This window comes from Pseudorasbora parva, chromosome 7 (genome assembly GCF_024679245.1).
Source record: "Pseudorasbora parva isolate DD20220531a chromosome 7, ASM2467924v1, whole genome shotgun sequence".
In the NCBI taxonomy this organism is placed as follows: Eukaryota; Metazoa; Chordata; class Actinopteri; order Cypriniformes; family Gobionidae; genus Pseudorasbora; species Pseudorasbora parva.
Genome location: NC_090178.1, coordinates 23084282 through 23112174, shown reverse-complemented (window position 1 = coordinate 23112174; position 27893 = coordinate 23084282). Strand labels below are relative to the sequence as shown.

The 27893-nt window shown below is 37.8% G+C and overlaps 1 protein-coding gene across 1 annotated transcript; it reads right to left on the bottom strand.

Moving 5' to 3' along the window:
- Window positions 1–187: 187 nt before the first annotated feature.
- On the bottom strand, window positions 188–26983 carry bcl3 (BCL3 transcription coactivator). Its single transcript, XM_067448647.1, has 9 exons — window positions 25623–26983; window positions 24505–24661; window positions 12696–12804; window positions 5260–5467; window positions 4632–4720; window positions 4402–4479; window positions 3977–4144; window positions 2365–2431; window positions 188–2273 (listed from the first exon to the last, which is right to left on the bottom strand). The coding sequence occupies exons 1-9, from the start codon at window positions 26185–26187 to the stop codon at window positions 1753–1755; spliced, it is 1962 nt and encodes a 653-aa protein (XP_067304748.1). The 5' UTR covers window positions 26188–26983; the 3' UTR covers window positions 188–1752.
- Window positions 26984–27893: the final 910 nt, after the last annotated feature.

Below are 27893 nucleotides of genomic sequence, written 5' to 3'. Positions count from 1 at the left end.
GTTAATATTAAAAGTCTGAGTCTGGACAAAAGGTGAACAAATAAGTAGAATAAAAAGTATATATACAGTTTTAATGTGACCTTCATATAACGCATATCATATATTCCTTGTTGTTGTTTCATAAGTGCTTAATAATGATTAAATAATCATTTAGGCTACTGTATTATACAAATATTAGTCATGTATGTATAAAAATATGTATTTCTTTATTCAAAGTAAACTGTTACATTATATTATATTGCTGCACTTATATTCACACATTCATAGGAAAATTACAATCTATACATTCACATAAATGTCAGCAATATCACCATTAAGTACCTTTATGGCAATTTATGTCGGTATCATTTTAAGCAGTTTTTAAACATTCTGGCAATGGTTTTAATTTCCATTTTCCATTTATATGACCTTTTCTGCACACTGGCTTTTTACAGGGTTATCCATTTTAAGCCACTGGACAGTGAGTCAGAATTTATAATTTGTCACAGAACTTCATCAGACAGAGATTTCAAGCTGCCATTCAAAGATTTGCACTAAAATACAAATGGCATGAGTCACAATTCTGTTGTACATGGCATTATCAACATGCAAATAAACAGTTGTATATGTTGATTGTATATAAAACTATCCTAGACATTGTACTTGGTTGTGTTGGCTATCATGTGTGTACCTGAATAATACCCTTTGAGGGCCTCATTGTGTGAAGTACAATTCGACAATTACATTTTTTGTAAACATGAATGCTAATAGAGCTCTGTCATACGAATTTGGTTAATCAAATCTGGAATATCCGAACATGGGAAAACTAAAATGCTGAAAATAAATAAACAGACTTCATGGTAAACAAAAGAAGACCACAAATGAAAACAGGAAAAAAAGAAGATATGCTGTCTTGCTATTAAAGTAGGCTATAAATATCATAGCTATTTAAAATACTTTAAAAATCACATAATCATAATAATTTCAATTACATAGCTAAACACTTGGTAACACAAATATACATTTACATGTTATTAGTTTTTATCAGAATCAACTTTTGCATTTTTAAAAATTTTTTTTTTTTTTAGAAACATAGAAACACATTTAGAAAAATCAGTCAGTATGTTACTACAAATAATTTTCAAACACAGTTGAAAGCAATCATTTCACCCAAAAATCATAATTTACTTACCCTCATGTCATTCAAAACATTCAAAGTTTTAATTTGGGCTCAGTGGAAGTCTATGGTCATCAAAGCCATTTGGTTACTACATATTCAAACAGGTTTTGATTTTTGGGTGACCTATCCCTTTAATATGGGTGGATGTTTAAAGGAACACTCCACCGTTTTTTAGAAATAAGGCTTATTCAACTTATTTCCTACATTTAGATATATGGGCAAATGCATTGTTGTATCAGTGCATGCATTGTTTTAGTTTGGCAGGGTTGCCGATAGCTTAGCATAATAAATGGAATCCCAAGTCAATATTTGCCTATAGGAAATCGCCATGTCTTAATCTGCATCGCTATTTGTACTCATTGTGAATACGCAGGCCACAAGAAGTAAATAGGTGGGGTTTTTTTGGATCACTTTTACTTGGGGTATGCTAGTTGGCAACAAGGGATTCCATTCATTATGCTAAGCTAAACTAGCGGTGACACTGCCAAACTAAAACAAAAATGCATTTGTCCATATATCTAAATGTAGAAAAGAAGTTGATTAAGCCCTATTTCTAAAAACAGTGGAGTGTTCCCTTAAATATCTAGCCACTATCAACTCACACCTTTTTCTTCACTGTTTACACTCACAGTAGACATGTCTGATTGGTCACTGCTGCGACTGGATGGCCGTGATTGGTTAATGGCACCCTGTGAGGGAGAGCCATATGTGATTGGCACAGGGAAACTGGGAAGAAAGATTATCTGTGCATCTGAGTAATATGGAGGTCTTTGAATACCAGGGGGATAGTAAAGAGAGGATGGGATTAGAGTCCTTCTCTGGATGTGAGATACAGTGGGCTTCATTTGGTCGTACCCAGACGGTGACAGATATTGGAAAGGATGGAGTGCCATTCCATAGCCTGCCCTGTTGTCTACTGTTACATTATGGTGAGTCCGAGGCAACATTTGCAGAAGTGTTTTATCCGTGCTGTTCAACGGTGATTGACGTTCTGAAATGCTCTCCACTGATTGACTTCGTGGTAAATTTGGAGTCACAGGAGAATGTGACGAACTGCGCTGAAAAGTGGGAGTCATCCGGGGAGAAGGGTTGGAACTGCCAGGGGACAGAGAGCCTACACAGGTAAAAAAGACCAACATCTTTAAATTGCCTACTTGAGGTGTTTAGAGATATTTTCACTCTTGTAATTTCAGAGAGACTCTTACCATTACTGCTAGGTAGAGTTTTTCCATTGCAGCTGCGAGTGCCCCTCCCACGCAGCACATCAGACACCTTAAGACAAAACCACATAAACACTTGTTTAGATGAGTCATAGAAGCTATGGTGACACACATTAGGAGGCCAATGTTGTTGTTTTTTTTAACTTCAGGGCCCTTTAACTTGAGAGGCCTGAAGTGGAATGACACATGAAATAAGACTAATGCTAATGTAGCATTGTAAATTGACAGATGAATAGAGCTTGGATGTGTGACAAATGGAAGTAAAGATATAATAAATGTTATTCATCCCATTAGTAATATAAACTTTGAAGCATCGCTTTCAGGATTTAATGTTGCAATTAAAAGAAACAGAGGGAGCAAGTCAGTAATTTGAACTTTGAGGACAGAAACAGCATTATTTGAGACTTAAATCACATTTTGTGAAAGAACCAATCGATTCATTAAAAAGATTTGTCTCAAAAGAACGATTTGATTTCGAATCACTGATTCTTTAATGAACTCTCACTAAAGGAATAATTTCCCCAAAAATGAAAATAACCCCATGATTTTCTAACTCTCAAGCCATTTTAGGTGTATATGACATTCTTCTTTCAAACAAATACAATCAGAGTTATATTAAAAATGTCCTGGTTAATCCAAGCATTATAATGGCAGTAAATGGCAGCCCAAAATTTAAAGCCCAAAAAAGTTCATCCATCCATTATAAAAGTAATCCACAAGGCTCCTGAGGATTAATAAAGGCCTTCTGAAGCAACCCGATGGGTTTGTGTAAGAAATACATCCATATTTAAAACTTTATAAAGTAAAATATCAAGCTTCTGGCGGAACACCTTCCATATTCAACTTCAGATGTTCCAGTCTTGTGTCACGCTAGTTACACTTTTCCATAAGTTGAATACAGAAGGCGGTAACAGCCTATGTACTATAAACTGATTAAAGTAGAATGAAAAATCTATAGAAAAATAAATATTTAAATTTTACATTAAATTAACTGACATATCTAAAACAAGCCAAAGTTTGCATGTCTGCTTGGTGTGTACACATGAGTGAATTGTTACATGCCATTTTTGGGCTTCAAATTTTGGCCTGCCATTAACTGCCATAATAATGCTTGGATAGCCAGGACATTTTTATATATATCTGATTTGTCTGAAAGAAGAATTTCATATACACCTAGGATGGCTTGAGAGTAAGTAAATCCAGGGGTAATTTTAATTTCCGTGTGAACTATATAATTTTAAAATTCAAGTTTTTTTATTTTTTATTTTATTTTTTACAATGATACATACAACTATGATACATTTTTGGTGATATGTCCGGTATTTAAGGTGTATGTTTTATATGCAAATCAACCAAGCAATGAAAGTTTTGTGAATCGCCACTTGTTGGCAGTGTTCACATACTTGCATATATTTACTGGTTTATTAACGATTATAAAGAAAGACTTGGTGACTTTCTCTGATTTATTTCAAATTATGATGATATGTTGAGAAAAAGGTTATAAAAACTTTCTTTGGTAATAAATACATAACTAGGAAAAAGTAATAAATATATAGTAAGTTTTCAAATGCACTACTGGCATCCTTTCAATTCTTACCTTTTTGTTTTTTGCTACCATGATTGCAGTGTCATTGTGGTTGTTTTTAACACTACTGTCAGCTCCATTCTTCAGCAAGACCCTGACAATCTCTATCTGACCTCTACCACAGGCGATGTGTAAGGCTGTGTTCCCACTATAAGACTGTGCATTCACATCACACCCATTCTGAAAGACACAGCACACAGAAAAGACATTGTGAACACTAATGACTGCTTCTCATCCACTCTCAGACAAACAGTCTGAGTAATAATGAGTACTAGTTAAAAATGTCAGTCTCATAGTCATACATGTTCTTTCTTGTGCTCACCAACAGAGAAGTACAAGACAGAAATGAAAAGAACATGATTAGGAAAATTATCAGCTGAACAGCTGATTCATTGGATTTGACGTGTGAAGTGTGGGAAAAAAAATTCCATACACACCTCGATCAGCAAGATGACCATGTCAGTAGAGTTGTTTTCTACAGCATGAATCAGTGCACTGCGACCACTTTTGTTATCCTGGGATTAAAGAGGAAAAGAGACACAATAAACAAATAGCGTGTGCAATAAACCATTGAGATCATAATACACAAATAATTGCACAGATACTGCAGGGATAGCATTACGTCGGAAGCATAAAAAGTAGTGTCAATGACAACAGTTTCACTGACCCCAGCGTTGATTTCAGCTCCGCTCTCCAACAGAAGTTTTGTCAATGTTTTATCTCCTTTCTGCACAGCCAGGTGGAGGGGTGTCAGACCTTAAATGAAACAACAAAATATTCATGCAGTAATCTGAATGACCCAACGAAGCGAGTTTGGGCATGTTTCAACAATACACAAACAAAACGCAAAACACGTCCTCTGTGTTTCTAGGGACTTTTTGAATCATGACAGCAACAGGAAATGTCTCATCTTACATTTCTTGAACATGAATGAAGCCAATAAGGCTGTTTAGGACAAATAATAATAAAATAAAATATTCTGAAATAAAATAAAATTGTTTAGTTAGCATACATAAAAAATTACATTTGTATTAAGCAGTACAGAAGTAGTGTCTGAGTATTGTACTCTTACAAGAGGGAATTATTGTGTCAGAATCCACAAATAAAGCTAGATGGCGATATATCCTCCTTCCTGATGAGCTAAAATATTCTAAAACATAATCTACATTAATGCAGGAAAATCTATGACAGCAGCTGTTTTTCTGTCTGCCCACCCCTTACACAACATTTCCATGAGACCAATTGTGCAACAACAAAAATTATGTGTATGTATGTAATTCAATAAATATACTAACCCTCATAGTTCCTGATCTCCAGGTGGCTCGAAGAGTTTTGGGGGTAGTGTCTGATTATGACAAAGAGGCAGTTCACATCTATGTGTTCACAGCACAAGTGCAGCGCTGTCTGTCCATTACGGTCCAGAGCTCCAGGGTCAGATCCTGCATCCAGCAAAGTTTTCACCAGAAAAGGCTGATGGGTGATTACAGCCAAGTGCAATGGTGTCTGAGAGAGTGAGAGAGAGAAAGAGCGTTTAATCAAATCCACACTATATTTAAGGGCCATTTAAATTTTATACAATAATCAAAGCCCTCACAACTCTTGTTGCATGTCAACATGTAAGCAGTGTAATGTAAGCCCCAAAAATCTACCACTCTGATGTCTGATAAGGTGTTCAGGTTTATTTGTGCTTATAGGTTGAGTCACATCCTGGTGTGGATTCCTGTAACTGTAGCTGCTAACCTGGAACTTGTCTAACAGGTCAGTTCCACATATCTGATGAGATAATAAATGAGATAAAACAGGGCTAACGCCCCTTTTTGAACAAGTATGCAGTAACTTATCTAACACACAAACAAACTACTACTAAGGGCGTAAACATATCTACTCTTTATATATTATGCAAATATGCTAAAAGTGGATTTGTTAATGTTTCCCTTCTTGTCACGTCAATTATGGAATGCATAAATCTCGTTAATGATTACCTAGATTTTCATATAGCAGTTTGCATCACTGGATATTACTGCCAGTCTGGATATTACATTTCTATCGTAAAAATATTGGAATTCGCACTCAACTTCTGTGGATAGTTAAGCCTGCCTTCTTTGATTTGATTAGCCATATTTGATTTTAATGTCTATGGTGGTAAAAGCCTATGTACTATAAACTGGCTAAAGTAGAGTGAAAAATGTATATAAAAATATAAAATAAATATTTATATTTTACACTAAATGAACACAACTGTAACAAGCCAAAGTCTGCATGTCTGCTTGGTGTATACGCATGAGTGAAATGTTACAAGTAATTTTCATTTCCATTACCCGAGGTAAATTTCTACAGAACTAGCATGTTGAAAGCAGTTAAACAATAAATTGAAAGAAAACTAAAAAGGCTTAACGACAAGAACAGTCAGTCAGTCAGTCAGTCAAGATGACAACACACATAACACAAGTCCCTTTAATTTAGGTATATACCTCAGGCGAAGGAAGCAAACATTAAAGTATTACAGTATTACATGAGTCACTTGACAGTTCTTAAACATATAAATATCCAATCTTGCATTCAGACACACAATCAAGTCATATATCCATTGGCGGTTAGCATTTTTGCTAATATAGGGGGCTAAAACTGCATAGTAAGTCAAATAGTCTATCGTGTGTGTGTGTTTTTTGTTGACAGAGAGAAAGATTGAAAGAAAGATAAAGAGAGGTTTGTGGTTTTTAATGATACCCGCTAAAGATTAGCATCAGTTCAAACTTGCTAGCAGGTAAAGTTAGTTCTTGGCTAGCATATGGGGGGGGGGGGGGGGGGGGGTGTCACTGGAGGGAGGATGTTCCAGTAAGGCACAGGAGAAAAAAAGTACAGTGAGAATGAAGACAGAAATTCCTCTGGTGTCACAATGCCTTTAGCCCTCCCTTCCTATAAAAACAACTCTCCAATTTCCCTGAATCCTGTCTGACTCATCGAGCATCACACACTCAAGTTTTGTGTGTATGTGCGAAAAGACATGTTACCACACACATAAAATTTAATGGGTTTTTCATTGTGCTCAGATCAATCACTACAAATCTAACTTAGCAACAGTGATGGATAAAACACTCACATCCCCTTTAGGCAAGCCCTGAAACAGGAAACTGTATAAAAAGGACGTCACATTACATTGAGAAGAGAAATTTTAGTGTGATAGTACCTTTCTCATTTTACAATTCCAATGAACCTGCAATAACTGACCAATAAACCAGTAATAAAGGTTTAAAGAGAAACGGTAAGTGCTTGGAAGAGCATGAGGGGAGAAAAGGACAGATGAGAGAGACAGAGAAAGGGAAAGGGAAAGGGAAAAATGCCGGAAATTATCACGCAGAGGGAGCGATGAAGGGAAGAGATGGATCAGAGAGGGAAAATCCCTTTCCTCTCCCCTGCAGTGTGTCCTTAGATTCACACAGATAAACACACAGGGAAAAAAAGAATGAAAAAAGGAAAATGCTGGATGAATAAGGAAAGTGATTGAGGGGAAGACTCATGACACATGCATGAGCCAAAAACACACTCTAGCGAACTGAAACTAAATCTTGCATGATTTACCATTGATGACTAGGCTGAAACAAAAATACACAGATGAGAAAAGACAGAAAAAATAAACAGTTCACTCAATGCATGCAAAAAATATATGAATATATGATTATTTGTATTTTCCATGGGGAATTGCAACAGGGGTCTTGCATTAACACCAGATCTAAATGCTAAATACCTGACAAATCCAGGGTAAACCAGCGTAAGGTGGTTTGCCAGTATTATGTGGTTTAGGCTTGGTCTCCCAGCCTGGCCATGCTGGTGTTTAGCTGGTTTTAGGATAATCTATACGACTGACCATCCTAAATTTCAGCAAAGTTAAATTTGTATGTTGGTTAACATTAAACAACAGCCAGATCTAAAATGTGAGTTTGCTAAAATAATGCTAAAAACATCTTAGCTGGTTTAAGCTGGTCTCCCAGCGTGGCGTTGGTGTTCAGCTGGGTTTAATGCTGCCTTCACGTTCTATTATCGTAAATACGTTTCATTTCAAAATTTGAATGCGATAAGCTCGTAATCACCACTTCAGAAGTGCGAATTATCAAATTTCCGATAGCAAATGAAGGCCATCTGCAAAGTGCCCAAAATCCCTCTAAAACCAGTCAATGGAGTAGTATGACCAAGTAGTGTTAAATTGCATAAGTCGACAGGAGCAAGTTTTGACATTAAAAATAGAAGGTATTCTTTTGGAGTAACATGCACCAACAAAGCATTTACAAGACCAGGAACATGCATTAAGGAAGTAAACAAGCACTATTTATGATATGCTTTATGCTCGAAATGAATGCTATAGCTATGCATAATTTACTTATGCTTCATTCTTTTTGTGAAGATATCTAAGGGTCTCTTACTTGTAGTAAAAACAAACAAGAATGCTTTATAATTCAGGGTAAAAAAGAGATAAGCATGTTACGAGAGAGAGAGAGAGAGAGAGAGAGCAAGAGAGAGAGAGAGAGAGAGAGAGAGAGAGAGAGAGAGAGAGAGAGAGAGCAAGAGAGAGAGAGAGAGGGGGAGGGAAAGTCCCTTTTAATACCCTGAAAACCTCAACACAAGGTATGTTGAGAAACAACCCAGGGTGTGAGAGGGGGTCATGTGACTTCTCGGAATGAGGATACTTAAGTTCAAAAGCATACAGCAGCCACTTTAACTGTCTTTGCACATACACTCATACTGGTATACAAACATACATACTTCTGTAAACTGAATTCACTGACAGGCCATGCAAAAATCTCATCAGCTGCGGTCTTGCTTGACTGCTAATAGGCAAAACACACACTGCATGCTTCTTCTAATGTGCATTTCAAATGTCAGTGTCAGTTTTGGTCATGACAGACTTGTGAGAGGACAAGATTTACAAAAGTGAGGAGCGAAACTATGACGATACAAGTCATTCTAGCATGGACGATATCTGGTGGGAGTAATAATGATAGCCGTAGTAACACTTTCCTTGGTACTGTACCAGTCAGCTGTGTGTCTACCTGCAATTTTATCACATCATTTGTATTCACTCACTAATCTTGGATTTAGAAACACCAAAACAGTAATTTACAACAAATGCTGCAACAAAAGTTACTCAAAACTCCATCGAAGCTTCAAAGACATGCTAATGTTCGGTTCACATTTCTGGGGAAATAAGAATTGTACACAGGATATAACACAAAAGTTAACCTCAACAATCTGACAGAAACAAGTTTCAGCCCGCGGCTAAGATGTGCGCAGCTTCTGGTAACTGCTGGCTGCCTGTGAATGTACAAGCATTCGTGTTTGTGTGTGTGAAAGAGTGCGTCTGTACGTCAAGTGAAACCTAAACATGAATCTGAGGTGATTTTTGAGGTCTGGCTAGACATGCAATAGCAGTAATTGATAATGCGGCTGAGTGACAGGGGTGGAAGTAAGGGTTAATGCAAACAGAAAAAGGAGAAGAGCAGGATGTGAAAGCCTGGGAACAGTCTGACAGGTTTGTGCGCTCACTGCTGACACATGGGAGCAAGTGAAGCAGGTTGCGTGTTTTGTGGTGGACATGTGGTGTGTGACTTCTAAAGGTGCTCAAATAACCACAAACTGTACAGTGACACTGCCTGAGAACAACAGTGCCCTAGTAGTAATTTCCTCTTCTGTTTAAACCTAAGCTAAATGTATCATGTAACAGTAAAGAACACATTTGTGGAAATGCCAGTTAACTAACATGCCCCACAGGGACAAGAATTCAGGTTTAACTAGGTATAGCGAATTCTTTGTGTATTAAACCTTAATCCAACAATCACTAACAATAATTCCTTCTTTCCTTCTACACCCGGCTGCAAAGAGCAATTCACTAACAATACATTTTAGTTTTACAATTACAATATTACAATAATATTTCCTCCCATATTTCTGCTATAATTGTGACAAAGCTGCTTGATTTTATAAACAGAATCAAACAAAAACAATTGTGTGGCGAGGTGAACGAGCGAGAGACATGGGAGGAGCGAGCGAGACCGGGGCGTGATTGCGAAAGAGCGTCACCTGCGAGGCACACCGGTTGTTGGCGGTGCAGAGAGAAAATTCTCGTGTTATCGAAACATATCGGACCCATTTGAATTCTGCACAGAATGCTGCCTTTTAAAGCGATATGGAGGAGATTATGATGATAAAGAGGAAACTGGCATTACCAAATAGAAAGGCTCTAGTCAAACTGTATGGCTGTTTCAAAAAAGGGGAGGAGCTGGTATCAGTTTGAGCCATTTTAGGGGAAATTACGTCAACACATTGAATAATGCGGAGCATTTCAAGGCACTTCAGTGGGCCTTAAAGTCTTTGTTGAACGTTCACCGGTTCCTGCCTCCTTCCTTCCCACACGAACATACTTTGTTACACTGGTGTCGCTCGTCCTTATATGCCTCCGAGCTCCCTTATGAGAGGACTCGAGGACTCGGGTGCCCCACAGGTGACGTTTTTTTCGCAATCATCGCTCGCTCGCTCCTCCCATGTTTCAGCCTCGTCCACCTCTCCATAAATTGTTATTAAGAGGAAAATTAAGTTGATTTCTTGATTTTATGTACTTTTAAATATTTTTAAACATTTAATTTAAACATTAAATACTTTTTGAAAAATATTATTATATCATTTATATATAAAAAATATTGTATTGTATTAATAATTATATTAATTTTAACTGTATTACTTATACTACAATGATAATTTGCTTAATAAAAGGAATAGTGCACCCAAAAATTAATTTCTTCATGGAATAATAAAAAAAAAAGATAACTGCAACTTTTTCATTTTTTCAGGTGTAATTGGTGTTCCAAACCTGTATGAATTTCTAAACAAATTCTAAAAAATAATAAAACACTATGGAAGTCAATGGTACCCATCAACTGTTTGGTTACCTTCTTCCAAATATCTTATTTTGTTTTCAGCAGAAGAAAGCAGGTTTGGAACAACTTAAAGGGTTAGTTCACCCAAAAAGGAAAATTCTGTCATTAATTACTTACTCTCATGTCGTTTGACACCCGTAAGACCTCCGTTCATCTTTGGAACACAAATGAAAATATTTTTGTTGAAATCCAACGGCTCAGAAAGGCCTCAATTGGCAACAATGTCACTTCCTCTCTCAAGACCTATAAAAGGTTCTAAAGACGTGAATCAGTGTATCGAATCAAAGACGTTGGATTTCAACAAAAATATATTTCGCAATCATGCCCCGGTCTCGCTCGCTCCTCCCATGTCTCTCGCTCGTTCACCTCGCCACACAATTGTTTTTGTTTGTTTCTGTTTATAAAATCAAGCAGCTTTGTCACAATTATAGCAGAAATACAGGAGTGAATATTATTGTAATATTGTAATTGTAAAACTAAATTGTATTGTTAGTTAGTGAATTGCTCTTTGCAGCCGGGTGTAGAAGGAAAGAAGGAATTATTGTTAGTGATTGTTGGATTAAGGTTTAATACACAAAGAATTCGCTATACCTAGTTAAACCTGAATTCTTTTCCCTGCGGGGCATGTTAGTTAACTGTAATTTCCACAAATGTGTTCTTTACTGTTACATGATACATTTAGCTTAGGTGTAAACCAAGCGGCAACCTCCCGCGATCTCTCTTGAAGCCAATACGGAAGTAATGTAAACTGCAATTCCTCAACTGGCCACTAGGGACAGGCTCCAGAAGGGAGCAGAATCTCATTGAGCCCCATGTTAAAATTCTCAACTTTACAGCAGAAAAAAACATCTTTACAGCCTGGTACAAATTGTGGTTTTGGCTTATAAGGCTAATTTTGATCTTCATGACAACTCTGAGGGCGGTGAATTTTTTTATAACTCATTCGTTTCCGTTATATAAAGCCTTAAGGTTCTGCATAATTAAGGGCGTGGTTACAAGTGGATAGCCATTTATCCGCCGTCTATAGTTATTGCGTCACCTCAGCTCCGTGCACATCCCGCCTTTTTGCCCATTTTCTGTTATCCGGGAGTGACATGCGTTGACTCGCTCGCAAGATGGCAACGCCCAGCTCGACTCTACTTTAAGCTTCAGAACGGCTTATCAGAATCCTATGGGTGACATCACGGACACTACGTCCATATTTTTTTTACAGTCTATGGTTTAAACAGAAGAGGAAATTACTACTAGGGCACTGTTGTTCTCAGGCAGTGTCAATGTACTGTTTGTGGTTACACAAAACACGCAACCTGCTTTCAAAGTCACTGAATTTCATCAGTTTTGCGGTTTCACACACAAATCTAAATCCTGAATCGATACGCTGATCATAACGCTCCGAGGCTTCAGGAAGCAGTGTTTTAAAATAAGCCATCACAATATAAGTTGTTAGTTAGTTTTTTTTTGCGCACAAAAATATTCTCGTCGCTTCCTAAAATTATTGTAGAGCCACTGTAGTGAGATGGGCTTTGAAACGACGTCTTTAGTGCCTTTTATGGGTCTTGAGAGAGGAAATGACATTGGTGTCAATTGAGGCCTTTCTGAGCCATCAGATTTCAACAGAAATGTCTTCATTTGTGTTACAAAGATGAATGGAGGTCTTACGGGTCTGGAATAGAAAGAGGGTGAGTAATTAATGACAGAATTTTCCTTTTTGGGTGAACTAACCCTATAAGGGTGAATATATGATGGTAGAATTTGTATTTTTGGGTGAACTATTCCTAAAGGCTGCTATGTTTGTATACACGTACCTGTCGTAGGTTATTGAAGATGTCCAGGTCTTTGTGTGCCTGTCGAAATATTTCAATAAGCCAACTGACCACTTGGATGTTCTCCTTGACCACAGCAATGTGAAGAGGTCTGCAAATAATACACACATGCATTATTAAACTAAACACTGCAAAAGCAGCATGCTTTTTTCCATCCTAAATGCAATAAGCATTAAACCACACAAGCAACACTCGTAACATTAACATTATTCTTTTAACAATACAAGGTTGACTGTCTTTTTTAATGGCCCGCACAACTCAGTCAAAAAGTTCAAAAGGTTGACTGAATGACACTTCATCTGGTGGACTAAAGGTTTGTGAAACAATCACATGTATGACTCATTTTGTACACAGTGGCTTTAAATGCAACCTGTTGGTAAGTACAAGGAAATGCTTATCTGTCTCCAAATCATTTCACAGAAAGCCTCTCAGAGGTGAGAGTGTAGAAGTCAAAGTTTGGGAACATGAAGAAAACAATGTGTGAGAAAGAGAGAGGGACTCTTCATGAAATGTTTTAAATGATTTTTCTTTCTTTCTAAATCTGCTTCCAGTAACAGCTACTTTGGTTTGAAGTCACTTCCTGCCCTCAGGGACAATGGCACCGTTCTTCTGTTTTGAATACTAATTATCATTATATTTACTCTTGCATTAGGGGCTTTCTGCGCTTTTCAGACTCCTCTAGCAGAACTTCCCATGAAACCCTGAGAATTTTACAAAGAATAACCTTGTACTGACTTAAAAAAACAAGCACGATATATTCACGACACAAGAGTACAAAATGCTCCATTTACATAGCAATTAATCACTATAAAATTCGAAACAATATTAAAACAGTGGAATCGATACTATGTGCAGAATGCAACAACATATAAGGCCATACTGCATATTATAAACCAAATATCTGAAGCATTGCAAACATACAGAAGTCATCAGGATAAAAGATATTATAATTTTAAAACACTTTTTAGCACGACTAACACTTAGGGTTGTTATCAGTGCAGACATCAATGTACAATATTAATTTCTTGCATTATAAACTATAAAACAGTTCTTGGGAAAGTGACAAGAATGTTAATACACCCTGATGGAAAAAGAGAGAGAGACAGAAAAAAGGGAACAGAGAAGAACAGGGGCTCTCATTGTTTATATTGTCTTTTGACTTGTATATTGAGTCATTGTGGGATGAATCAAGCAGGAACACAGACAGTGGGAAAGCAAATGATTTGAATGATGGTGCTGATTCATATTCCTAGTGATAATTGTAAATATTGTCCTATATGGGCTGTTGCAATTGCCTCATGTTGGTTATTCCACTGTGGCAAGATTTTGGAAATAAACAAAGAGAAGGAAATCAAATACTATATAAGAACATGTATTGGAACAGGTGACGTGAAAAAATGTCCCCACACAATACCACCTTACATACTGAGGTGCGACTTTCTGTTTGAAACAATAGTCACAATCAAAGTCCTCCAAAAAGCATCAAACAAAAAGAGGAAGAGATGAGCGATTTAGTCAAAATGAATACAAGACTCAGGCTATGACCCAGATCAGTGAACTGCCTGTTCCTTGGATTTGATAAGAAAGCAGAAGAGATTATTAGTAGCTTAATTCTTTCTTTATTTGCCTCCTTTCCTGTAAGTGAGCTCAATGTCAGCCTACTTCAGAAAATTTCATGCTTTTTCAGTTCTGCCATCAGGGCCATGTGTTCAGCACTCGTGACAAGACCCTGCTTTGGAACAAGGAGTCTTAATTTCACAGGTTTGAGAAATGTTTACACAGAACAAGTAAGACTGTCCTGTATCATGGTGCAAAGACCACATTAAATATGAGCAAACATTTACATTTACTTATTTAGCAGATGCTTTTATCCAAATCAACTTACAAATGAGGAGAGCAATAGAAAAAAATTAAACAAACATTATGGCTTCTAAAAATCTTTCTTGAAAATGGCTAAAGACTCAGGTGCTTGGGTTGAGTTAGGCAAGCCATTCCACCTGGAGGGAACAATCCAGGTCAGTGAAAGTGATTTTGTGCCTCTTTGAGACAAGTGCACATTTTGTGAGGAGAGGTGTAACATGCTTGGCTTGTTAAAGGCCACAGCTGCAGCATCAATTGCAGAGGCTTGACAGCTCCTGCTGGAAGGCCTTCCAAGAGAGCATTACAATAGTCTAGTCTGGACAGTACAAGAGCTTGGACAAAGTGTAGCATGCTACGATAGGAAGGGCCAAATCGTCATTATGTTCTATAAGGCAAATCTCCAGGACTGGGCAGCTCTAGAGATGTGGTCTGTTCAACTGATCATCAATCACAACTCCAAGGTTCCTGGTCTTGGATGGAGTTATGGATGACGAACCTAGCTGAATGGAGAACTTGTGATGGAGTTTTGGGTTGGCTGAGGCCATAAGGAACTATCAAAGAATGGAAATTGCAATGGCTTTCTCTATTGGGACTTCTCAAATAAGAAACAATATAGGATGGGACTTGATTTTGTCTACTGGGAATTGATTGGATTGTTGGATGATTGCCGTTTACTATTGCTGTGATTTCATGTGGCTGACAGGTTGTTGACCTGAACAGTTGAAGACCTCTGATGCATAGAGTAAAAACAACAAACAAACAAACAAACAAACAGCGGTGTATTCCAGAAAGCAAGGTTAACTTAAAGTCTCCTACACCTTGAACTCTCGGTTGATTAACCCAAACCTTGCTTAAGGTATACTGGTTCCAAAAACAAGTCCATGAGTAAGTTCAGACATCTCAAAATATGTTAACCATGAAAACACTAGAAATTCTCAACAGAGCAACGAATCGATAGCCTGGATGCTAGGCCAACTCAGCCCCTCCCACAACATTTGAGCTCGGGCAATTTAGTCTGGACTTGATCCATAGAAGAGTAACTATGCCTGAACAGAAGCTGTTCGGACCAATGAAATCATCAGGGTGGGCTTTAGACGATGATGGACAGATGATCAACAGTACCATAATCATCCACGTCATCAAAGGCACTTGGGTTGAATTTGTTCTAATCCTAAATGGAGAGCTCGTTCGTACATGCATTCACCTTCACTATTTCTCTCAGAAATCATGATAATGTTGCGATTGTTATACAAACACACGGCTCGCGAGTACCAGGACTTTTATTATGACGGGACGGGACACAGTCGCTGGGTGCGCGCACTTCCGCTTTTTCCGGTCATGATTATCAGGTAAAGCAGCTCTGTTTATCATATTAGAGACATTTAAGTGTGTTTAAAATTACATTATGACGTTACTCTGTGCATTCGCTCGGACGCTGCTGTGACATGTTCACATGTATATCTGGTGGTGGTGCCATTATTTTAAATAATATTTAAAAAAATTACATTTGTTAATGGCGACGCAAAGAATTATGGGTTATCTGCAGCAGTGAAGAATACATCTCATGCACACTCGGAATTTCTGTAAAAGAAGGGTGCATTCGAAGGTCGCGTTTGGAGTGTCCTACTCACTTTTTTGAAATGAGACGGCCTTATGACGCATGCAGCCTTTGAATGGGACTTCGGAAGGATGGAGCCTTCCGAAATGAGACACAGCTTATATATCACATAATTGAGGTCGCTTCAACCCGCGGACATGTAAAACAACCCTCGGGAAAACCGCAGACTTGGCAACACAGTGTGGTAGACTTCTGTTGACATTTGACAACTAACGTTATGAAACGAACTAACTCTGACTGGTTGTAGGTCTATCCAATTGAGGTCTTTCCTGGTTCGGTTGAAACAAGCCTCATAATCACAGCCCAATGGAGCAGTATCAGACTCATATTCTGACTAGAATTGAGTATGATGACGTCAGGCTAAGGAATCGATGATTCAGCATGGAACCAGATGCTAAGAAAAAGTCTACTTTCTTCTGAGAATAAACATTAGTGTTTGTCTGATGCTAATTAATTGAATGCAGGTCCATGTGTGAGATGACAATAAAATTAATAATAAATATATTTTAATTGAACTCACATTTTAAAAGTTGTTATAATAAGGATTTAGAATTAATATATGATATTTTATATTATATATCTATAACTATATAACAAATATTCTTGCATTAAATCATTCATAGATACTTATATTTTATATCCCTTTGTGGCTGACAAAAAAAAGCCAACTTTTGTGTTTTGGCTAAACAGACCCATTATAAACACATCAAATGAAAACATGTTATTTAATGGACATACTAAGGTAAACTAGTTGGACATTTCTCTTATATTATTGTCACATATCTGTCTTTGTGATCACTGGCTTTGCTATCACTTATACTGCAGGTCAGAATTTAGTTTCTCTCTCTCTTTCTTTTTGACAGATGAAACTCTTTGGGTTCCTGGAAGTGACTGAGAGTTAGTTAGACCGCAGCCCCAGATAAGGCCCTGGCTGAGACTGACGTAGGAACACGAACATCACCAGAAGGAGATGAAGGGCTTATGGCGGGGCAGTGGCGCATGTGTGGCATCCTGTACAACCCAGAAACACAAACCTCTAACATCCCCTGTAGCACACATTGCTGCTGTAACAAACAAATTCAGAGGCTAAGATGTAAACAGCCTAAGCCAAATACATGCAACCATTCTTATAAAAAACCTTAGGGGTATAGAAAAGAACATACAATTCCTAAAAGCAAGGTGAGTGAAAGTAACCCTGTGTCAAGGCTCTGTTTCTTTGAAAAGCCACAATAGCTGAAAACAGCCTCCACATCACATATACCCTAAAAATCTACATTAATAAATCTGACACTTTTATCAAAAGTGACTTCTATTGCATAGAATATGCTACATTCCCTGAGAATAAAAATCATACACTACTGTTTAAGAAAAAAAATGCATGTCACTAAGTCTATGAAACACAAAAGAAGATATTTTGAAAACTGTTTTTGTGAATAGGATGAAAATCAATCCAAAAATATACATTGGACCCCATGGATCTACATTGTATGGAAATTTTGTATGGATTTGTATGGAAAATATCTTCCTTGTTCCACAGAATGAAGAAAGTCACAAGCCTGTTATAAGTTTTAAAACAACATAAGGGTGAATAAATGATGACAGAATTTGTATTTTGGGTTGAACTATCCTTTTAAAGCGTGCATGATCTATCAAGAATCTTCACACAGAGAAAAAGTGTGTCAAAGTTAACAGCTTATCACCAAGGCAGTTCTACCTACAAGGACATCTTTGCACCTTTTTTACACCTAAAATGTGCATATAAGTACCCTAGAGTAAAAATACGTTCCTTACGGTATACTGCATTAACCTTTTTGTAGTAAAAAAGGTACATATATGCCCGGGTACTGCCCCAGAGACAAGCTCTTATGCTCCTAAAGGTACAATGATGACATCTTTTTTCTCTGTGTTTACGGTTCTTCATAGAAATGTGCAGACTACGAGGAGGAATGAGGAGAAAATGGGTATAAAGATTAGAAATGGCAAAGGGATTTAAGCTTAGAGCGAAAAGGGGGAGAGAGAGACCGATAAGCAACAGAGAAAAAGCGGTAAAGGAGGAAGTGAAGAGCGGATGTTTGGGTTTTTGAGCCCATTCATTTTAAACACACAAGGCAGTGAAAAAAAAGATGAAAGAGAGAGCGAGAGAGAGAGAGAAAGACACCTGAAAAAACCGCAGTCGCACAACAGACTCATACTCACATCAGGCTTTCCCGAAAATGAGGGTCTGTGAAGTGCTGAGAAGAAAACAAGGTGAGAGCACGAGACACCCTTTGACGCAAGAGCCAGGGCAGAGTAGAGACAAGGGGGAGGGCAGCGTGTGAGAAAAATAAAGATAGAGAGTGTTGTTTTTCTGTTTGTGTATATGCAATTTAATAACATGATTTACATACAGTTTATGCATGCACACAATAGATAGAAACCAGGAAATAGGGATCTACTGGAAACCAAAACTTTGCTAAAAATGAAAGCAGCTTCATTCAGTTCAGGGAAGAAATGTGGTAAAAAATCTCACCAATTAGAAACCCAAACAAAATATACACAACATTGTATTAAGAACAGTTCATCCTAACTGTTCACCTCACATTTTGCATGTTATTTTAAACTTACACATGACATTTTTTTTGAGAAATTCTGAAGAATTGCACCGGTGGCTCATTTCCATGCAATTACAATGACAAACAAAAGAAACATATATGCGGTCCATATGACTTGTGCGCTACATTATATTATCATGCATTTCTTGGGAATCTAACCCATGATGCTAGTGGCATCCTGTAACATTTGAATGACAAGAATGCTGTATCTTTATGAAACAAACAAACATACATTTAAGTTGGGTCCCACTTTATGTTAAGTGGCCTTAACTACTATGTACAATGTATTTATTGTGTTCATATTGTCTTACAAAACACTTTTGCTGTTATTGAGGTGGGATATGGGTATGGTTAAGGACAGGTGTGGTGGTATGGGTAGGTTTAAGGGTATGCTTAGTGCCAAAAATAACAAAAAGTACGACTTTATTCAGCATTGTCGTCTCTTCCGCGTTTGTTTTCAAACCTCAAATAAAGATTCAAACGGTCATGAATCAGCGGATTGATTCATGATTTGATTCGCGTATCAAACGGCTGAAATCACGTGACATTGGCGATCTTAATCATGAATCAATTCGCTGATTCATGACCATTTGAATCTTTATTTGAGGTTTGAAAACAAACGCGGAAGAGACGACAATGCTGAATAAAGTTGTAGTTTTTGCTACTTTTGGACCAAAATGTATTTTCAATGCTTCAAAGAGATTATAATTAACTAACTGATGTCACATATGAACTACTTTGATGATGTTTTTATTCCCTTTCTGGACATGGACAGTATTGTGTGCCTTCACTTAGATACGCTATCGGACTAAATATAAAATATCTTAAACTGTGTTCGGAAGATGAACGGAGGTCTTACGGGTTTGGGACGACATTAGGGTGAGTCATAAATGACATCAATTTCCTTTTTGGGTGAACTAACCCTTTAAATGATTCAGACCGATTTTGTGACAGGACCAAACGATTAATTAAAAAGATTTTACACAAAAGAACAATTTGATCTGGAATCACTGATTATTTAATGAACTCTGTATTTAGTCAGCCACCAATTGTGCAAGTTCTCCAACTTGAAAATATGAGCGAAGCCTGTAATTTTCATTATAGGTACACTTCAACTATGAGAGACAGAAAAAAATCCAGAAAATCACATTGTCTGATTTTTTAAATAATTTATTTGCAAGTTATGGTAGAAAATAAGTAATCTGGTCACCTACAAAAAAGTAAGATTTCTGGCTCTCACGGACCTGTAACTTCGTATTTAAGAGGCTCCTCTGTCATCCACTCGTTACCTGTATTAATGGCACCTGTTTGAATTTGTTATGAGTATAAAAGACACCTATCCATAACCTCAAACATCCCAGACTCCAAACTCCACTATGTCCAAGCTGTCAAAGGACACCAGAAACAAAATTGTAGACATGCATCAGGCTGGGAAAACTGAATCTGCAATAGGTAAGCAGCTTGGTGTGAAGAAATCAACTGTGGGAACAATTATTAAAAAATGGAAGACATACAACTGATAATCTCCCTCAATCTGTGGCTTCACACAAGATCGCATCCCTTGGGGTCAAAATGATCACAAGAATGCTGAGCAAAAATCCAAGAGCCACATGGGGGGACCTATGAATGACCTGCAGAGAGCTTGGACCAAAGTAACAAAGGCTACCAACAGTTACACACTATGCCGCCGGGGACTCAAGTCCTGCAGTGGCAGACATGTCCCCCTGCTTAAGCCAGTACATGTCTGGGCCCGTATGAAGTTTGCTAGAGAGCATTTGGATGATCCAGAAGAGGATTGGGAGAATTTCATATAATCAGATGAAACCAAAATATAACTTTTCGGTAAAAACTCCACTTGTTGTTTTTGGAGAGGAAAGAATGCTGAGTTGCACCATACCTAAGCATGGGGGTGGAAACATCATGCTTTGGGGCTGTTTTTTTTTTTTGCAAAAGGATCAGGACGACTGATCTGTGTAAAAGAAAGAATATATGGGGCCATGTATCATGAGATTTTGAGTAAAAACCTCCTTCCTTCAGCAAGGGCATTGTAGATGAAACGTGGCTGGGTCTTTCATCATGACAATGATCCCAAACACACCGCTGGGCAACAAAGGAGTGGCTTCATTAGAAGTATTTCAAGGTCCTGAAGTCTCCAGATCTCAACCCCATAAAAAATCTTTGGAGGGAATTTTTCACTATAATTTGCAAATAAATTCTTTAAAAATAAAACCGTGTGATTTTCTGTTTTTTTTTTATCATTTTGTCTCATGGGTGGGGGTGGGGGGGGGGTACACTATCCTTTTAAGTAACTATATGGGATATGTTTTATGAAGCTATGTTATGAAGATGAGTCAAATAAATATCTTGTTAGTAAAAACATGCAGTGCTCCATATATCACATTTCTCAAAAAGGGAATCAACTTAATTTGCTTACTAAGCATTAAAAGCTCACAGCAATGTTTTTTTACTGCTGCTGACTAAACCTTGATATCAATATTGCTTGACACCAGGTGTCATTTTTGGAGAAGTTTCACTCACATGAGAAACTATATTTCATATTGAGTGAAGGTTCAGATATTACAGTAACACATACATGTATTTGTGTTTATGCCAAAGCCTGGGGGAGCCAGAATGTTCATCTCTGGCAACCCCATGACAGCCACACTCATAAAACCAAGCCCTGAAACAGCAGCACGTGAAATAGTGAAAACGTTTCTCTCAAATCACTCATTCTAATACCCACAAGCCATACCCTCCTCCAGAATCAGTCTCCCTTTCTCTCTCACACATAAAGAACAGAGAATCTCTTTCTTTGCTGTTGCTCATCATCAGATAAGATGATTTTGGTGGGCTCAGTGATCTTGTTGAACAGGAAGTTCAACAACTGTGATGACATGTACTGGGTAACAGGGGTCACAATGACTCCATACCAAAATCTTGTCTCATGTGATTCAACATAAACAGAAGGCAAGTCTACATATTTTCAAACGCCCTGGATCTATGACTTCAGAATATTTATTTTTTTGTTCTAGATGACTAAGCAAGAGTGTCCTATCTAGGATAATCTGGAATTTCCAAAAAGCAAATAGAAAGTAAATGTCACTGATCCTCATAATTTAACAATACTAATAATAAACCCATGTGCACTTTATCAATGAATCTGACTATTTAAAGTTATATTAAAGGGTTACTTCAGCGATTAGCATATGGCTTTCTATCAGTAGAAACCCTGGAGTATATTCAAATGATCGTGCTCCCCCCTCTCATACCTCCCAGAGACGAGAGATTTATGCATTTTGTTTCTGAAAAAATTCCTCCGGTGACGCAAATATCGTCGATTTGCGTCATCGGTAAAATGTTTGGCCAGACGCTAAAGACTACAGCCAGCAGAGGGAGCTATTTCCGCATGTTTTAAACTCACACATGGGGGATGGGGTCGCACTCACAGCTCAGCTCGGCTCAGGCATTCATGGAAATGTGCGGCCGGCGGAGCAAAGTGAGTATTTTATCTTCTCAAGTTAATTCCTATGAAAGTTAAGGCATGAACTGAAAATGCGGCAGACTGAAAACGCGCTGAGTACTACTGCCGCGAGCGTGGACACGTTTACCTCAGCTCTCATCACGAGAGCTCATTCAGCTCATCACGATGCATGTAATCTGACTCCTGCAGCGTTTGTGCTGACACTTCCTCAGCAGCTAAATCATAATATATTGAACAGACACTTTCAGTTTTTAATTGTAGTGTCTGTTCTCTAACTGAACTGATTTTATTAATATGAACGCGGTGGTGGGAAAGTAAAAGTAATTCAGTAACGGTGGCTTTGGGAGTGGCCTCACAGGGCAGCAAAGCATTCTGGGAATTGTAGTTTTTTCATCCCCATGAGACAAAAATAAATTTTCTGTCTTTTCTCAGTCTAGAAAGGACCAAATTCAAAAATAATTTCACATTTCTACTACATTAATTGCCCAGTTTAAATACTGATTAATCTTCCCAGCGCTGAAGAATATAACTGATTTTATTCATCTGAAAGAATAATGTCATATACACCTAGGATGACTTTAGGGCGAGTAAATCATAGGATAATTTACAATTTTGGGTGAACTAACCCTTTAAAAGGCATAATAAAAAGCTCCACTGCTCTCCAGCCATGTGTTGCGCTTGTTTCTCATTAGCAATCACTCCAGCGGCCATGTTCCACTCCAACAGCTTTCAGCCCCATCCTGCTTTATTCTACAGTAATGTTAACAAATCTTTAATAAATCAACTCAACCATGCATATGATTTTTGGCTGAGTCCTATTGGATTATTTTCACCGATTGTAGAGGTAAAGAAAACAACTCCCATGACTCCACAAAATAAAGGAGTTATCAAGCTACACTTTTGTTTTGAATAAGCAACCTCTAGTGGCGAAAATTACATATTGTGCCTTTAAATATACAGTAAAAAGGATAAAATATGGTCTGAACTACTTCTTTACCTACTGAAAATCCTAACTTGAAATGCATGATGGCCCTGTGACAATCATGAGGGATGTTTCAGCTTAAAGGGATAGTTCACCCAAAAATGAAAATTATCCCATAATTTACTCTCTAGCCATCCAAGGTGTACATGATATTCTTCTTTCAGACAAATACAATTAGAGTAATATTTAAAAATGTCCTGGCTAATCCAAGCTTTATAATGGCAGTTAAAGGCAGTTCACCCAAAAATGAAATTGATGTCATTAATGCCTCACCCTAATGTTGTTCCACACCCGTAAAATCCGTAATCTTCACAGTTTAAGATATTTTATATTTAGTCCGACAGCATATCTAAGTATATGCACACTATACTGTCCATGTCCAGAAAGGGAATAAAAACATCATCAAAAGTAGTCCATATGTGACATCAGTTAGTTAAGTAGAATCTTTTGACATGGACAGTATAGTGTGCACACACTTGGATACACTCTCGGACTAAATATAAAATATCTTATGTGTTCCAAAGATGTCTTACGGGTGTGGAACGACATTACGGTGAGTCATTAATGACATCAATTTCATTTTTGTGTGAACTAACCCTTTAATGGCAGCCCAAAATTTGAAGCTGAAAAAAGTGCCATTATAAAAAGTATCCATGATAAAAGTAATCCACACGGCTCCTGGGGATTAATAAAGGCCTTCTGAAGCAACTCTATGGGTTTCTGTAAGAAAAATATCCATGTTTAAAACTTTATAAAGTAAAATATCTAGCTTCTGCCAGACCGGCTTTCCGTATTCAGCTTACGTAGAAAGTGTAACGGCTCTCACAGTTCAAAATGCTATGCCTGACATCATCGTTGTGGCAATTGCGCTTTTTTCCGTAAATTAAATACGGAACGTGGTCTTCTGGAAGGTAGATATTTTACTTTAAAATGTAATAAAAGTGGATAATTCTCTTACAAAAACCCACTGATTCGCTTCAGAAGGCCTTTATTAACCCCCCGGAGCCACGTGGATTGCTTTTATAATGGATGTATGCACTTTTTTGGGCTTCAAATTTTGGGCTGCCATTTACTATCATTATAATACTTGATTTTTTTTTAAATGTAACTGTTTGTATTCGTCTGAAAGACACCTAGTATGGCTTGAGGGTGAGTAAATCATGGGGTAATTTTCATTTTTGGGTGAACTAACCCTTTAATCAATTCTTAGACAACACCATACCACAAAATGAGACTTCATGAAAGGGTGAAAGACTCACGTGTCACCATCTTCATCCTGACGTGTTGCCACGGCAATATCTTCCTGCAGCCGATCTGAGCTCTCCAGCGGAGGAGGAGGTGAATGAGTGGGAACCGGCACCGCAATGGATTTGATGTATTGCCGAGGCCACTGGAAAAATGGATGGCCTGGTATAACTTCAAAGAAGAAGAAATATTAATATTAACCGAAATAAGCATGCATCTCAAACCAAAACTGATAAAAAATAGTTCATTGAAGAGTTAGCCTGCACTCCAAAAATGTAAATGACCATAATGAAAAATGGACCTAAGCCATGTATAAAAAGTTTTTTTTGTTTGTTGTTGTTTTGTTTTTTTGCATTGCAACTTCCTTACATTTTACCAACTAAAAAGAAGTAAAAAGAGATATCCTTGCTTATAAGTTGCTAATGTGCTTAGGATAAATTTTGCAGTGTGGTAATGCCTGGTACAATGTGTGACGCTTTCAGTATAATTATGTAGATTTTTATTTGTATGTTAGATTATCTGTATAAAGGAGACACTGCCAATTAAACTAATTAGAAATTAGCTGAAGGGGTTATCATATGACCACCCTCCAACACATCTAGATTTTAATCTGAGCTGTATAACATCACACATATAAAAACACACAATCTTTTTTTTTAAGAAACTTAAAAAAAAAAAAAAAAAAAAAAAAAAAAGTATATATATATATATATATATATATATATATATATATATATATATATATATATAATTTTATTTATTAATTTGACATACCTAATAGACCTACATGGACATTAGCCCGTTGTTACTATTTTGGTAGCCTAAAACTGTAGAAAAAAAATCCCATCATGTATTAGGCTACTGCTCAGTTTCACCTAGATGTGTTAACCCACTGACACGTTTCCTGCTGATTAGCTCAATGGTTTCGCGTTGACTGTGGTTCGTTGACTGGACTGACCATGACTGCGCAATCATATTAAGGACGCACGCGTTCCACACGAACAGACACACATAGGCTACTTTCAAAATGACACATCAGTTATGATCAAGCTTAATAGCTCAAACACATCCATGTTTGCTTTTAAAATATGATTGTGAATGATCAATAAAAATAAACAAATTGTAAACTTACGATATGGTGTTACTTGTTGCACGAGTTGAGGGTCATTAAAGCTCTGGATATTAGGAATTGCATTGAATATCCGCGGTGCATCTGTGATTATTCGACCCCCTTCAGAGTGCTTTAACCCTTCTGCACCCGGGGTTTTTGAAAGATTTCTCGCACCACTGTTGTCAGGATCCACATCCAGAGGGAAAGGACGTTTCCTTATCGGAAGCTTGTAAAATGAGGAATCTGGCGGTGCCGGCTTCCCTGCAGCGTCCGTCTGATTGTTGCACTTCACGTTAGGGGTTACAGTTAGGGTTTGTATGGGACCCTCACGCGTCCTGTTTCCCATGTCATCCCCATCGTCTAAATGAGACGTCTGCGAAACTGGTCCATCAAAACTGCCCCGTTGTTCAGGAGTAAGAATTCCGTGTCCATTGCTGCACTTGCGCGCCGGTTTCACCTGTCTTTCTGGAGTATGTTTAGGACGACCTGGGTCTCCCGTCTGCGCGCTGCTCCCACGCTCTCTGGTTTTGTTGGTAAGATCCAGTGGCACAGATCGCACAGTGTGATTACTGCCGCTCATGGTCATTGTCCTCAGGTAGGCAATATATGGGTCCTAGACGAATCCTTTTATTAACATTATGTCAACATGACTTGACTCGGTCCCAAGATGACTATCACCTCTTGCTGCCTAGATTAAACAACATACTTACATTCACTTCGCTCAAGATGAAGCACTTAAATAGTCTTCGCTTATGCAAAGTTTTCTATTAAATGCCCAGTTAAAAAAAATAGAACTGATTAAACATCCTAAATAATTTCACATGCACTTAGATTAATAAAATTTTAGGGCAATGACAATATGTCATGTGCATTATTATTATTATTATTAGGCTATTATTGATCACGCGCTGCAGTCATGATGATAACCTCTGCGCTGTGCTGCTCGATGTCTCTATGATCTGAACTGTATTCACAGAGTCTCCCTCTCTCATTCACTCACTCAAATTAGGAAGTAGGTGGGTGAGTGAACTGGGGTTTTCCCTTTCTGCTATAACTGAATCGTTCGCACCCGTTTATGAAACAATTAAACGCTCTGCTGAAGGTCAGTGCAGTTGAGATGCAATACTGGTAGCCTATTTATTAGTAGGCTATGCTACTTTGTAGTTAGCACTTTTATCGCTTTTATACGTCGTATAAGATCAAATGTGTCAAGGAATCGGTTTCGGTTTTGTTGTTAGATGACGGTTCTTGGCGTAGCGCTTGGTTTTCTTTTATGAGTATTGAATCTTTCGAACCAGCCTGTGTGTTTTCAATCTCTCAGTGCAGCTAAATGTGTCGCGAGCTGTTGAATAACAGGTGTGTAGTTTTGCTTTCCTTTTAGTCGAATTACTTTTTTTTCACCCTGTGGTGCCTGGTAGGAAGCGGGCTGGATCTCCGACGGGGATCTCCCTCACAGCTGTTGTCGGGAAACCTGCCAGGCTCGACCTCTTGTCTTCCTGTATTTGACCACATTCACATTGGGTCAGCGGATCATTAGTGACTGATTAAACTGGTAGCCTATTATAGGGTTCTTTTCTTATATTAGAGATTATATTTATGACTCATATCGAGGAAAACAACACATTACTGGATTGCACGCTATCTCAGCAATCAGCATCTTATCTGGAAAGCACCCCCATTTTGATCAGATCCCTTAGCTAGTATGCCTAATTTTTGGTTCCTAGAACACCCCCCACCCCCACCCCCCACACACACCCATTGGAAGTCAATGTGTCAAAGTCAATTGTTTGATTAGCTACCAACATTATTTAAAATATCTTCTTTTGTCTCCAACAAAAGACAACAAACACTTTTTTTAACAACTTGAGAGTGAGTAAGTAATGATAAAACTTAGATTTTTGAGTGAATATCCCTTTTAAGAGATAAAACAAGAACTGTGTGCTAACATTAAGACGGTGTTTTGTGTTAGGTGGGAGTTTGATATCATTAGCATCAGCCTTCTGATCTAGCCCATAAGCCTGTAGAATCAAGAAAAAAAAAGAAAAAAAAGAAAAAGAAAAAAAAAAGACAGGTATCAGATTATGCCACAATTAAACATGTACTTCATACCACTCTCTTTCCAACTACACCCCACTTGCCTTAGTTCCTCCTCATACCAGGGGTTTGGAGTTACCTGGGCCAGTTTGGGACTTTCCTTCATTGTGGGGTTGAGTGGGTATGGAACTGCAAACGGAAAAAAATATAGATCTTTAAAGTCCCCAAAACACCAAGAAGAGTCCATGGTGGGTCTGA

What these genes read in the sequence shown, in the direction of transcription:
- bcl3 (XM_067448647.1), bottom strand. Translation starts at nt 26,187, where the DNA reads ATGACCATGAGCGGCAGTAATCACACTGTGCGATCTGTGCCACTGGAT. An exon ending in GAGCTGAAATCAACGCTGGG is followed by an intron (nt 4,480 to 4,631) that starts GTCAGTGAAACT and finishes CTTTAATCCCAG; the next exon opens with GATAACAAAAGTGGTCGCAG. An exon ending in TGGTAGCAAAAAACAAAAAG is followed by an intron (nt 2,432 to 3,976) that starts GTAAGAATTGAA and finishes TTTTGTCTTAAG; the next exon opens with GTGTCTGATGTGCTGCGTGG.